This window comes from Bactrocera neohumeralis, unplaced genomic scaffold (assembly GCF_024586455.1).
Source record: "Bactrocera neohumeralis isolate Rockhampton unplaced genomic scaffold, APGP_CSIRO_Bneo_wtdbg2-racon-allhic-juicebox.fasta_v2 cluster09, whole genome shotgun sequence".
Taxonomy (NCBI): Eukaryota; Metazoa; Arthropoda; class Insecta; order Diptera; family Tephritidae; genus Bactrocera; species Bactrocera neohumeralis.
The window spans coordinates 12,182,451-12,194,948 of NW_026089622.1; the positions used below are offsets into that span (position 1 = coordinate 12,182,451).

General features: G+C 36.3%; 2 protein-coding genes across 16 annotated transcripts in view; both read right to left on the minus strand.

Annotated features, from left to right (window-relative positions):
• The window catches only part of LOC126764541 (endothelin-converting enzyme 2), a 1,258,369-nt gene that overhangs the window by 594,087 nt on the left and 651,784 nt on the right, over positions 1-12,498 (minus strand). The window lies entirely within an intron of this gene.
• LOC126764546 (jerky protein homolog-like) lies at positions 5,089-6,890 on the minus strand. Its single transcript, XM_050482241.1, has 2 exons — positions 5,977-6,890; positions 5,089-5,916 (listed from the first exon to the last, which is right to left on the minus strand). The coding sequence occupies exons 1-2, from the start codon at positions 6,784-6,786 to the stop codon at positions 5,128-5,130; spliced, it is 1,599 nt and encodes a 532-aa protein (XP_050338198.1). The 5' UTR covers positions 6,787-6,890; the 3' UTR covers positions 5,089-5,127.

A 12,498-nucleotide genomic window follows, 5' to 3' on the forward strand; every position in this document is an offset into this window, starting at 1 on the left:
AGAAATCAGGAAAACTAACACGCGAAAATAAACCACACTTCACTACGGCAATGCGAAATCTTACACATCGACTGAAACAACTGCATTTTTAAGCATTTAAAACATGGATATGATGAGTAATCCACCATAAAGTCGCGACGCGACATACGAAAATATGCAAACTACAGGGTCAACGTTTTTCGACACCTGAAACGGCCGTTGACTCTGAGTGGTAAAAGTGCTTTGAATTGGTTGAAACGCATACTAAAATAAAGATTTTAATAGAGAATATTTCGAAAATGAATAAACCAATTTTCGATAAATAGTATTTGTTTTTGTTATTTAAACCCAAAATATAAAAACAACCAACATATGTGGCAAGTTTGTAGTGTGTAGTATTAGCGAAAATAGATAAAAGTGGATCGATACTACCCCCAACTCCCATATACTACATACAGGGTGTTGCAATTCGAGTTATACGATTTCTTTTCAATACACACTAATTGGTATTGGATGTTTTTTTTTTTTATGTGAAGTGCAATCGATACAATTAAGTCTGGAATATAACATCATTCAAATGACCTCCACGACTTCGTTTGCAGGAATGAATTCGATGAACCCAATTTTCGAGTAGTTGTTCCACTAAATCAAGTCGTATGTCATGACAATATTGACTTCCAAAGTTTGAAGAAAGTCTGGTTTATTGCTAAAGACCATTGACTCCAAATAACCACATAACAACTAGTCGAAAACTTTCTCTCAATAATTCGGTTATTGCATTTGTTTTGTGCCACCTAGCCCCGTCTTGTTGGAACCAGTTGTTGCAAAAATCAACTTCTTCCAGTTTCGGCCATAAGGAATTAGTTATCATCGATCTCCACTGCCTTCCATTAACTTTACGGTGGCACCGGATTCATTTCGAAAAACATACGCACTGATGATACCACCAGACCAAAAACCACACCAAATCGTATTTTTAGGTGAATAACTGGCTGCTCATGAATAATTTGTTGATTTTCTTTGCACCGGAATCGACAGTTTTGTTTGTTTACCGCACTATTATTACGACCTTATAATGGCAAAGCGGACGAAAAGTTGCGATTGGAGAACGAGTAGTTTGATAATAAAATTTAACAAATTGTAAATGATGTGCTTGCTTATGTCTTTCCATGATCAAATTTTAATCAGTTCGTATTACTATGGAAAAAAAGTAAAGAAAGACTAAGTTCGGGAGCTACCGTATATTTGATACTCTTCCAACTTGCTTTTAACGTCATACAGTGACCGCCACATCGACATAGGGTTGTTAGAAAAACGCAATCTATGAGAATTGGGGGTAGTATTGACCCGTCTTTATCTATTTTTGCTGGTAATACATACAATGAACAGGCTATACACTAACAAAATTGATCTGAGTTTTATAAAGTACCTCAGACACAAACACTAATCATCTGAAATAGAGTCAGCGGTATGTTGAAATATTCTGATATTAGTTACATATATGGAGACAAGGTCAAGTTTTCGGCAAATTTTAGGTACAAAAGTAAACAGTCTCTGTTATTCTCATTAAGATAAATCACATATTGGCCGATATAAGTATGCAATATAAAGTCACGCGGAAGTTCGAAAACCTGTATAATAGGTGTATGAGGGCTGAGGAAGTATTGACCCGATTCAACCAAAAGTCAACTATAATATTGGAATCCACATATTAGGTACTTAGGGGCTTGAACAGCTTTTGTTGAATTTGGACAATTTTTGGATATATGATAGACTACTCTAAAGCTTTCGTGCTAAGGTTTATTCCGCTATATCAATTGCGCTATATGAGATATGCCTATATGTCTACTATCGGGTGATTTTTTAAGAGCTTGATAACTTTTTTTAAAAAAAAAACGCATAAAATTTGCAAAATCTCATCGGTTCTTTATTTGAAACGTTAGATTGGTTCATGACATTTACTTTTTGAAGATAATTTCATTTAAATGTTGACCGCGGCTGCGTCTTAGGTGATCCATTCGGAAAGTCCAATTTTGGGCAACTTTTTCGAGCATTTCGGCCGGAATAGCCCGAATTTCTTCGGAAATGTTGTCTTCCAAAGCTGGAATAGTTGCTGGCTTATTTCTGTAGACTTTAGACTTGACGTAGCCCCACAAAAAATAGTCTAAAGGCGTTAAATCGCATGATCTTGGTGGCCAACTGCCCATGCATCCCGAAAAATGCACTGTTTGGTGTGGTTTGTACGCTGGTGGAATCATTGGACCGTATTTTTTCAAAGATGCTGTTGGACGCAACGTTACGGTGAATGGCGATCGCTATCGTTCGATGCTAACAAACTTTTTGTTGCCAAAAATGGAAGAACTGAACTTGGTTGACATGTGGTTTCAACAAGATGGCGCTACATGCCACACAGCTCGCGATTCTATGGCCATTTTGAGGGAAAACTTCGGAGAACAATTCATCTCAAGAAATGGACCCGTAAGTTGGCCACCAAGATCATGCGATTTAACGCCTTTAGACTATTTTTTGTGGGGCTACGTCAAGTCTAAAGTCTACAGAAATAAGCCAGCAACTATTCCAGCTTTGGAAGACAACATTTCCGAAGAAATTCGGGCTATTCCGGCCGAAATGCTCGAAAAAGTTGCCCAAAATTGGACTTTCCGAATGGACCACCTAAGACGCAGCCGCGGTCAACATTTAAATGAAATTATCTTCAAAAAGTAAATGTCATGAACCAATCTAACGTTTCAAATAAAGAACCGATGAGATTTTGCAAATTTTATGCGTTTTTTTTTTAAAAAAAAAGTTATCAAGCTCTTAAAAAATCACCCGATACGTGTAGTCTCAAAACCAGGACAAAATTATTTAAAGTTATTTTATGAATGCAAATGAATAAAAATGCATGATTGAATATAATAATGCAATATATTAAAATAATAGTAGGGACGGGCTAAGTTCGGGTGAAACCGAGCATTTTGTATTGAATATATTTGAGTAGGAGGTCGTATCGACCAGATTTTATCTATTTTGCTCATCCCCCTTACTACTAATATGCCACATACTCAAAAAAATGTTTCTTGGGTTTTTTTAAGGTACCTCACATACAATCATTCATCATATGGAGCAAGGCCAAGTGGATGTTCGAAAATCCTGGTAATATCTATAAGGGGAGAGGGGAGAAGTTTTCGCCCAATTGTATCTATTTTAGCGGCAAAGATGCACTGTTGTGAATAAAACATGTTCTGAAATTTGGATTGAGATGACTCAAATATTTGCGGACATATCCAGCATAAAGTGACCTAGAAATTCGAAAATATTTATATTAGGTATATGGGAGCTCAGGGAAGTATTGTAACCAAAATAAAAAAAAAAAACAAAATTAACAATAATAAGAAAAAGTTTAATCGTGTGTGGTGTGCAGTTAAAAAAATAAACAAAACACCTATAAGTATACATATGCACACAATACTGTGCTGAAAACCAAAACACAAAAAAAAAATACCTAAACCGGGCGCGAAATATTACTTTTCATACAAACATCTACACGGGCACAAAGCTTAAATGGAGTATGTGCAGATTAAGGAGCTTCTCCAGAGAAGAAACATCCAAAAATAATATAAAAATAACTTTTATTTTTTAAAATATTAACGATTAAAAGTTCAAAAATTTTGCACTAATAACACATGGTATTTCTCTATGTTTCACTAAATTTTTTCACATTTTTCACTCTGTATATTTAAACATACACTCTAAACATTAAAATAAGTTCACATTTCACTTTTATTTTGTTATATTTTACCTAAATTGATTAATTTAAAAATCACTTAGCTCACTCATCGTTGAAAAGGTTAGATTGTTTACAATTATGAGGAAAACGAGCACACAACTTAAAGAGCAAATATGTAGGATTTTTAACAATTTTTCTTTGTATGTTTTTTTGGGTGATTCTTTTTTCAATACTCGTATTAACTATAAAACAAAAATACTTTCTACATATGTATATGTGTAATATGTGATTTATGTGACTGAAGTACTTTCGCGTAGTACTCCTTTCTGCGTTGGCGGCCTTCGGCCGCGCTTTAAAAAAATAACCCTGGTCGAGCGAATACCAGGGATGACTGAAGTACTTTCGCACAGTACTCCTTTCTGCGTTGAAATAAAAAATATATATTGAGTTTCGTTAAAAAGTGGTTATATTTTTTGGTTATCTTGCACGGATATTGAAACAAAATTTGAGTTTTTGTTATAAAATGGTTAAATTTTGATCATTATATCTGTTAGCGCTGTCCATTTATTTTTGATAATACGTTGTTTTGTATATTAGGTGACAATATATACATATGATATTATTATATAATATTACTATATAATATATATATATACATATATATTATTATATAATATTACTATATAATATTACTTATTTGTTTATTAAATTAAATAAAGAACATATCCATATGAATGGATAGGGGATTTTTTTTATTATCACATGGCAGCGCTCCATTTCGTCGTAATTTTTAGCACACACATGATGTTCACTAGGAGTGTAAAATGTAATTTTTAAAATAAAGATTTCTTCGGTAAAAAAACTGATAAAAGTGTAAAATGTGGATTTATTTAAAAGTTCATAGATTAGTTTAATTAATTTGAAGTGAAAAATGTGAGTAAAGTGTGTTTAATGTGGTAAAATAGCTTGTTGAAATGTTCGAATTTTGGGAATTTTTGAACTTTTAGGTCGAGTATCTGGTAAACTAAGCATTTGCGGTACCTATCGCGGCGCCAAAGAAATCGGAATTGTGCCCAACTACGGAACAAGCAACAAAAAGAAAAGGAAACGGAGAGGAAACAAATTGGCCGCAGTGACATAAGCTATACAGTAGACGCTCGGAAATTAGAACCACTTTGTTTTTGGGGTAGTTCTAATTTCCGAAATGTTATAATTTCTGGACGGTTTTTTTTTTAACGTGAATAATAAAACTAAGAGTTAAGCCACTTCCAAAAACTATATAAAAACATTTTTTTTATTTCTTTTCTTATTTTTTTTTTTAAACATAACAGTTCAGTTCATTACATAACAATTATTAAAAAAAAAACAACTAAAAATTTCAGAAATTAATTAAAAACTCAGGATAAGGGCTCAGTTCAAAATTAATTTTTGTTTGACATATAATCAGTAATATTTGTTTGATTTTTTGGTTTCTTTAAATCCGATATAACAATATCGTTACGGAGGGCCAAAAGATTGGTCATGTGCTTACTGGAAGACAATTCACTCTTGTTGCACCAATTTATTAAATTGTTAACGCTTTCAATAGCTATAACATTTGAAATAACTGGTGTGTCATCAACAACATCGTCTTCACTGCTATCAGAAAACTCATCATCGCTACTTAGGTCATCACCAGTTCGGTCTTCAAACTCATCTTCATTCCATTTCTCGATGTCAGCAATACACATGAAACTGTTTGGATCAATTTCTGCTAAAAGAGTTTGATTTACTTGGAGAGATTCATTGCAGTCCTCATTTTTGTTAAGCAACTCTGCTAGTGGCACATCATCATCGCTGTCGTATTGGTCAGAGTCCCAATTTAGCAACTTTGACCAAGAATTCCTCATCACTTTTGGAGTTATCTCATCCCAAGCTTGTTTCAGAAATATTATTGCCTTTCGGATGGAATGGGATTTCAACAGACTATTCAGTGCACCACCTTCAGCTATTATTTCAGCAAGTAACTTACTTCTGTAAACAAGTTTTGTTAACTTTATGGGATTTTTATCCATTGGTTGCACAGCTGCTGTCACATTTGGCGGCAAGAAATATGCAACTATGTTGCCATCTTTGCTTTGAAGATGCTCAATCGGTGCATGCGCGGAGCAGTTATCGATAAGCAAAAGAGCCTTCGGAGGCAAGTTATTTTTTTGAGAAAACTGGATGACCTGTAAACAAAAAAATATTTTAAAATTAAAGAAATTAAAAGCAAAATTATTTCCTCTTACTTCATTAATAAATATCTTGTGAAACCAATCGTGAAAGATCCGAGACGTCATCCAAGCATTTTTGGAAAAGTTGTAATGAAGTGGATTTTTAAAACCTTTGAAGCTCCTGGGATTTTTAGCTTTTCCAATAACTAAGGGCACTAATTTGTGAGACCCATCAGCATTTGAACCAAGTAAAATTGAAATTCGTTCTTTTTGAATTTTGTATCCAGGCGCACTTTTTTCACAAGCAGAGACATATGTTTTATCTGGTAGGCAACGATAAAATAATCCGGTTTCGTCCACATTATATAATTGCGACTCTATTAACCCCATCTCAGTGACTTTTGCACGGAATCTGTGAATAAATGGAGTGATGGAGGCAATATCACTAGAAAGAATCTCGCCACCAATTTTTAAAAAACGAATGCCGTGTCGCTTTTTAAATTTAGTAAACCATCCATCGCTTGCTCGGAATGCATTTTTATTTTTATCGGGGTATTCTTCACCAAAAATTTGTTTAGCTTTTTCCTTTAATATTGTTGCTGTCAATGTACACTTCCTTTCGCGTTGTTTTAAAAACCACTCATAAAGACGACTTTCCATTTTCGGATATTCGGCACTATGCACAGTTTTATTTGATGCTTCCTGATAAGTGTTGGAAACAGCATTTAATATAGATGACCTATTTGACTTGATATAGCTGATGGCAGATTTGCTCACGTTGAAATCTAGCGCTAGACGATTCCCTTGAACACCTTTGTCCAGCTTTTCTAATATCTTTACTTTGGTTTCCAAAGATAAAGTGTTTTTTTTACGTTTATTTGACATTTTTGGTAAGTTATTTTTAGTTTTCGGTAGAGTCTCGCAAAATATGTCCACGCGTATCAAATTTCACATACGAATGACAAAAACACCAAAAATATGGCAAAACAAAAACTAAAATATCACTTGGGGATTCCCCTTTCTATTTTACATTTGTTCAGTAATATAAAAACCAAGAATGGGAATTCCCCTGTGTTAAAAATGAAAAAAAAAAATTCTCAGAAATTAGGAAAATAAGGCAAAACAAAAACTAAAATATAACTTGGGGATTCCCCTTTCTATTTTACATTTGTTCAGTAAAATAAAAATCAAGAATGGGAATTCCCTTGTGTTAAAAATGAAAAAAAAAGCTCTCAGAAATTAGAACCTCAAGTTCTAATTTCAGAGCGGTCAATGCAAACAAAAAATGGTTGTGTTTAAAATAAAAAAAAAAAAATGCTCAGAAATTAGAACTTCAAGTAAACAAAAAAAATGCTTCAGCATCTTACGTATACACATAAACACGCACATATCGTGCAGACTCTATACAAAGGTCATCAACCCTTTTCTCCGTTTTGCATTATCGCTCGTATACGCAAGGATTTACTAACGAGTACGAAACAATAAATAAAATATGTGACCTACGAAAAGAGGGCTAACTTGCGAAAACTAGTTTTCTGGGAAAAGCTGTTAAAAATAATCGTCAGTTTCTCGTTATCTCATTAATTGTTCTCCTTTTTTTTGACACCTAAGCCCCCTTTTCGTAGACCAGGTCACATATAAAGAAAACAAGAACAAACTAATAGCACAACTAAATAAGAACCGGGAATAAGGAAAACGAAATACGCCTTCGTTATTTGATTCATTGCGTATTCAACAAAAATACAAACATCTTAAAGATTTCACACGTATTTATTGTTATCAGAAGTACACTGAGAGAATTTTTTTCTCATGTTTTAAATTTTCTCATATTATCCAAATGAACGGAGATTCTAAAGAATCTAAATCGATACAATACCTGAAAGTTAAAAAAATTATTTCTGAAGAAAAGAGCCCCACCTGCAGAAGTTACACGTTCAAAGCAAGGTGCTACAAAGCAAAAACCCGAAAGATATTTCATATACTAAGTTTATTGCTAAGAGTTTAATTCTTTTCTGCACTCGATTTTTATCTTCACCGATTCAAGACAATTCCGAATCGGTATTATAAATCAAACAAGAAAATCTAGGCAATTTCTGGACACGTCTCCAAGCTGCGTATGACGCAATTGTAGAATCTAATCTACCTGAAATTGCTTAGACCAGTACGAAGAGACGAAAGCTATGATCTCCGATCAATTGAAATTAATTAAAGCAATTGCACCTACTGCACATCCGAGAATAGAGCTGCCACAAGTTCAAAGTTATGAACAATTTCCGTCCTTCCGGGACATGTTTACAACCGTGTACATAAACCAAAAAGCACGTTACGAGAACGAAAGAATATTAGTCGACAAACAAGTGACAATAATAATGAATTTACCAAAAATTCCGAAGAAAATAAGTGAAGAATTCATAAAACTTAAATCCACTGTTTCAAATTTCTTGTCGGTTCTATTTTGGGAATGGGGTCCCATTCTGGTAAATATATGCACATCTGCATTACCAGAAAAATTGTTACTTTTATGGGAGCAATCGTTCTCATCACGAAGAAAGTGCCGAATGTGGCAACAAATGAAAGATTTCTTAACTACCCAATATGAAATTGCGGAAAGGGTAGATAAAATACTAGTCAGAACTAAAAACGTTCAACACGACCTAAATCGAACGTTAATCACGAATCGAAGTTTTTTCAAAACACAATCGTTCACATCCGAACAAAACAAGCAAATGTATGTCATGCGAACTGTGTAAAGGAAGGCACAGTCTGAAATCTTGCTAGAAATTTAAAAAACTAAATATTAACGAAAGAAACAAGAACGAAAAAACTTTGTACCAACTGTTTGTCACATGCGCATACGCTCAAATATTGCGAAAGCAAATTTAATTGAGTTTATTGCCATAAACGACATAACTCAATGCTTCATATTACAAATTTTTTCAGCTTCGCTTAAAATAACGCTAATGTTAAAAAAGTTGCGGCATTAATTGCAATAGCAAATCCGGACTTATAAAATTCCGAAAATTGCCGATAAGCACCGTGCTGCCCAAAAGCATTAAAAACTCAGACGCTACACAGCGAAAAACCAAAAACACTTCTGGCGCAAAATACTTTTTCGGTTGGATACTAAGTGGACTGGTTGACGAACCAGTCCCATCAATGACAACTCAAGTTGAGGAAATCTTAAACGTGTACCTCAATACACAACTGAAGAAATTTTGGGAGTTAGAAGCACTCCCCCTCATATCAATCACAACCCCAGAAGATCGATACTGTGAGGATTTTTACGACCGTCGTACTAGGGCATTCGCGCACATCTGCTATCCAACAGTTTTTAAGTGTTGAAGAAAAACCTATTCAAAAAAGGCGAGCTACAACCAAAATGCGATAGGTTTTAGAAGAATACCTCCATTCATACCATATGGAGGAAGTCAGCCCTGGCGAAAAAATTATAAAATTTAAATACTATTCATTTTACCTGCCACATCAAGCAGTAATAAAGCCAGACAAAAAAACACAAAGGTAAGAGTTGTCTCAAAATCCTCAAGTTTGGGGAATTCCTTAAATGACATTTTATTTACGGGACCCACGCTTCAGCCAGATTTAATGCTTCTATATTAAACTGGAGTATATACAAATGGGGATGTCGAAAAAATTTATCGACAATAGTACATAAAGATGATCAAGGTTTTCAGCGAATTATTTTCCGAAAGTCTCCCAATAGTCCACTACGCGACTTGAAATTAAAAACAGTTACTTTTGGCGTAAACTGTCCCCATTCTTTGCCATTCGTACACTCCACGAACTGGTAGAAGACACAAAGTCAGAATTTCCTCTGGCAACACAAGTGTTGAAAACACAAACGTATGTAGACGACATTCTGTCTGGAAGCAACAGTATTCCACAGACAAACGAGTCACTGGCACAAGGGACACAAGCGCTCAATACAGCAAGGTTTCCGTTTTAAAAGATAACGGCGAACCACCCTAATATTTTAAAGGACATACCTAAAGAAAATCTATTAGACACTAATTTCCTTAAATTCGAAAAGGAAAGCACAACAAAAACTTGCATACACTAATGAGTCAATATCCGCACTATCAGCTATAACAGAGAGGCAAATTTTATACTCGGTGGCAAAACTTTTCGACCCCGCAGGATGGCTTTCGCCAATTATGATAAAAGCAAAAATTCTAATAAAATAATTGTGACTAGACGGAACTGACTGGGATGAACAAATGAAACCACTTCGTTTAGAAAAGTGGTCCCAGTTCGCGGGCAATCTGAATGATATCTCACAGATACAAATCCCACGATGGATAAATTATGCCCCAGAGCACAAAGTCGAACTACATAGCTTCTGCGATGCCTCTGAAAAGGCATATTGTGCCACCATATATGTGCACACACAATCCGACGCAGCGACCACCAGTCACCTACTCGTAGCCAAAGCAGAGGTGGCTCCGCTAAAAACAATAAGTCTGCCACGACAGGAACTATGTGGTGCGCTACTACTAGCCAAACTAGTATCCATGGTGCAAACGCATCTAAATATGGCAAAATACAAATTGTATCTCTGGTAATAGAATCTCACGATTCTTGGCCACGATCGCCAATACGCAACATAATTGCCCCCGAAGACATTGGATGATACTGACATCCTTGAGCGATTTTCATCACACCCCCGAGCACTCAGGACAATCGCTTACATGTTCAATTTCATCAACCGACTCAAAATTGGAGTGAAGGGAGAACCCGCTCTGTACTCCCAAGGCGATACATTGACTCACCTAGACCAAGAAAAGACAAAGGTCGTTCTTATCACCTATGCTCAGTCGCGCCACTTCAGCTACGAGATGTCACTACTAAGAGATTCGAAGACGATTGACAAAAAGAGCTCACTCTTAGTACTAATTCCATTTCGAAAGGTCTGCTTCGTGCTAATGGTTGGCTTTCTAACTCAAGCCTGACATATAACGAACGCCATCCTCTAATAATACGAGAGAAGTCTCGACTTGCTACATTGCTCCTAAAGTATATACAACTTCTAATGTTGCACGCGGAACATCGCCTAATGCAACCGCCAAGAGTTCTATATTCCTTGACTTAAGCCTCAAATAAAAAGTGCATTTTCATGTGTAAGATCTGCACTATGCACAAACAGAAAATGAGGACGCAGATTATGGCAGCACTTCCACCGGAACGCTGCAACTTTGCTCTGCCTTTCACTATTACAGGTGTCAATTTTGCTGGGCCTTTTCAGATAAAGGCATCCATGCTAAGGTCTCCCACACCAGTTAAAGGCTACATGGCTGTCTTTGTCTGTTTTACGACAAAAGCAGTACATCTCGAGCTATGTACTAATCTGACAAAAGAGGCTTTTCTCGCGGCATTTGCTCGCTTCGTCGTACGACGCGGTCTTCCGTCGAAACTTATGAGCGACAATGGAAAAACCTTTATCGGGGCTCAAAGAACCACAGAAAAACAGTTTGTGTACTTTATTAAGCAAGTCTCCCCTGAGATTGTACAAAAGTACACTCCCCAAGGCATTAATTGGTAATTTATCCCCCCAAGTGCTCTTCATATGGGTGGTTTATGGTAATCAGGTGTAAAAAGCTTCAAATCTCACTTTAAAAAAAGAGCTGGAAATTACAAATTTAATTACGAAGAATGTACGACACTATTAATTCGTGTTAAAGCCGTTCTCAATTCACGGCCACTAACAACACTCTCGCACGATCCCTCAGATCTCACAGTTTCTCAAAAGAGCATCCATTCTGACCACACCTGAGCCAGGCGTGGAGTCGCTATCCTTATTAAATCGATGGGATCGATTATTAAATCGAATGGATCATAATTTCAGCTGCAGGCGGAAAGAAGACTATTTAAAGGACCTCCACAAGGGGTCGATGGAAAACATCAGAAAATGCGCCAAAGCTTGGAGATTATGTACTTATTAACGCTGATTGTCTCCCACCTACCGAGTGGCGACTTAGCAACATAGACAAGCTCCATTATGGCTCAGACGGTCACATTGATCTCCGTACTCAAAGCGGAATAATCTAACAATCCGAACATAATACCGAAACACAATTGAAATTTAAATCAAATAAATCAATAAAACCGCAAACCACAACAAACTGTTAAATATAAAAATAAAATTATAGAAATGAAAAGCACTGCCTCAACTGTCTGTCGCAGACACATGTGAGACAGGAGTGTGCTTTCGCTGATTTGTGCCGGCGGTACGACAACGAAGCACTGCTGCGCATCCCGAGTCCCGTCCATGATATCCGCAACGCATTGCAGCGACTCGGCTCCATTCGAAAAGGCCACAACATCGCTACACCTCTGGGCTGAGCAACGTAGTGGCAACACTTCAACAACTCTGGGGGTCCGGGATGGCTAAATGAGATAAGCCTCCCCCTAAATCCACTACCTTACCACAGCACATCAAGGCCAACACTCCAATACACCATACCAACAGGACCCACACATCAACACCACCCACACGCGAGAGCAGTTCACATCCACACACGCAAACACATACCATACTGGGTACTCAAAAAAAGGGTCATCGTCACAGTTTTCAGTTTCGTT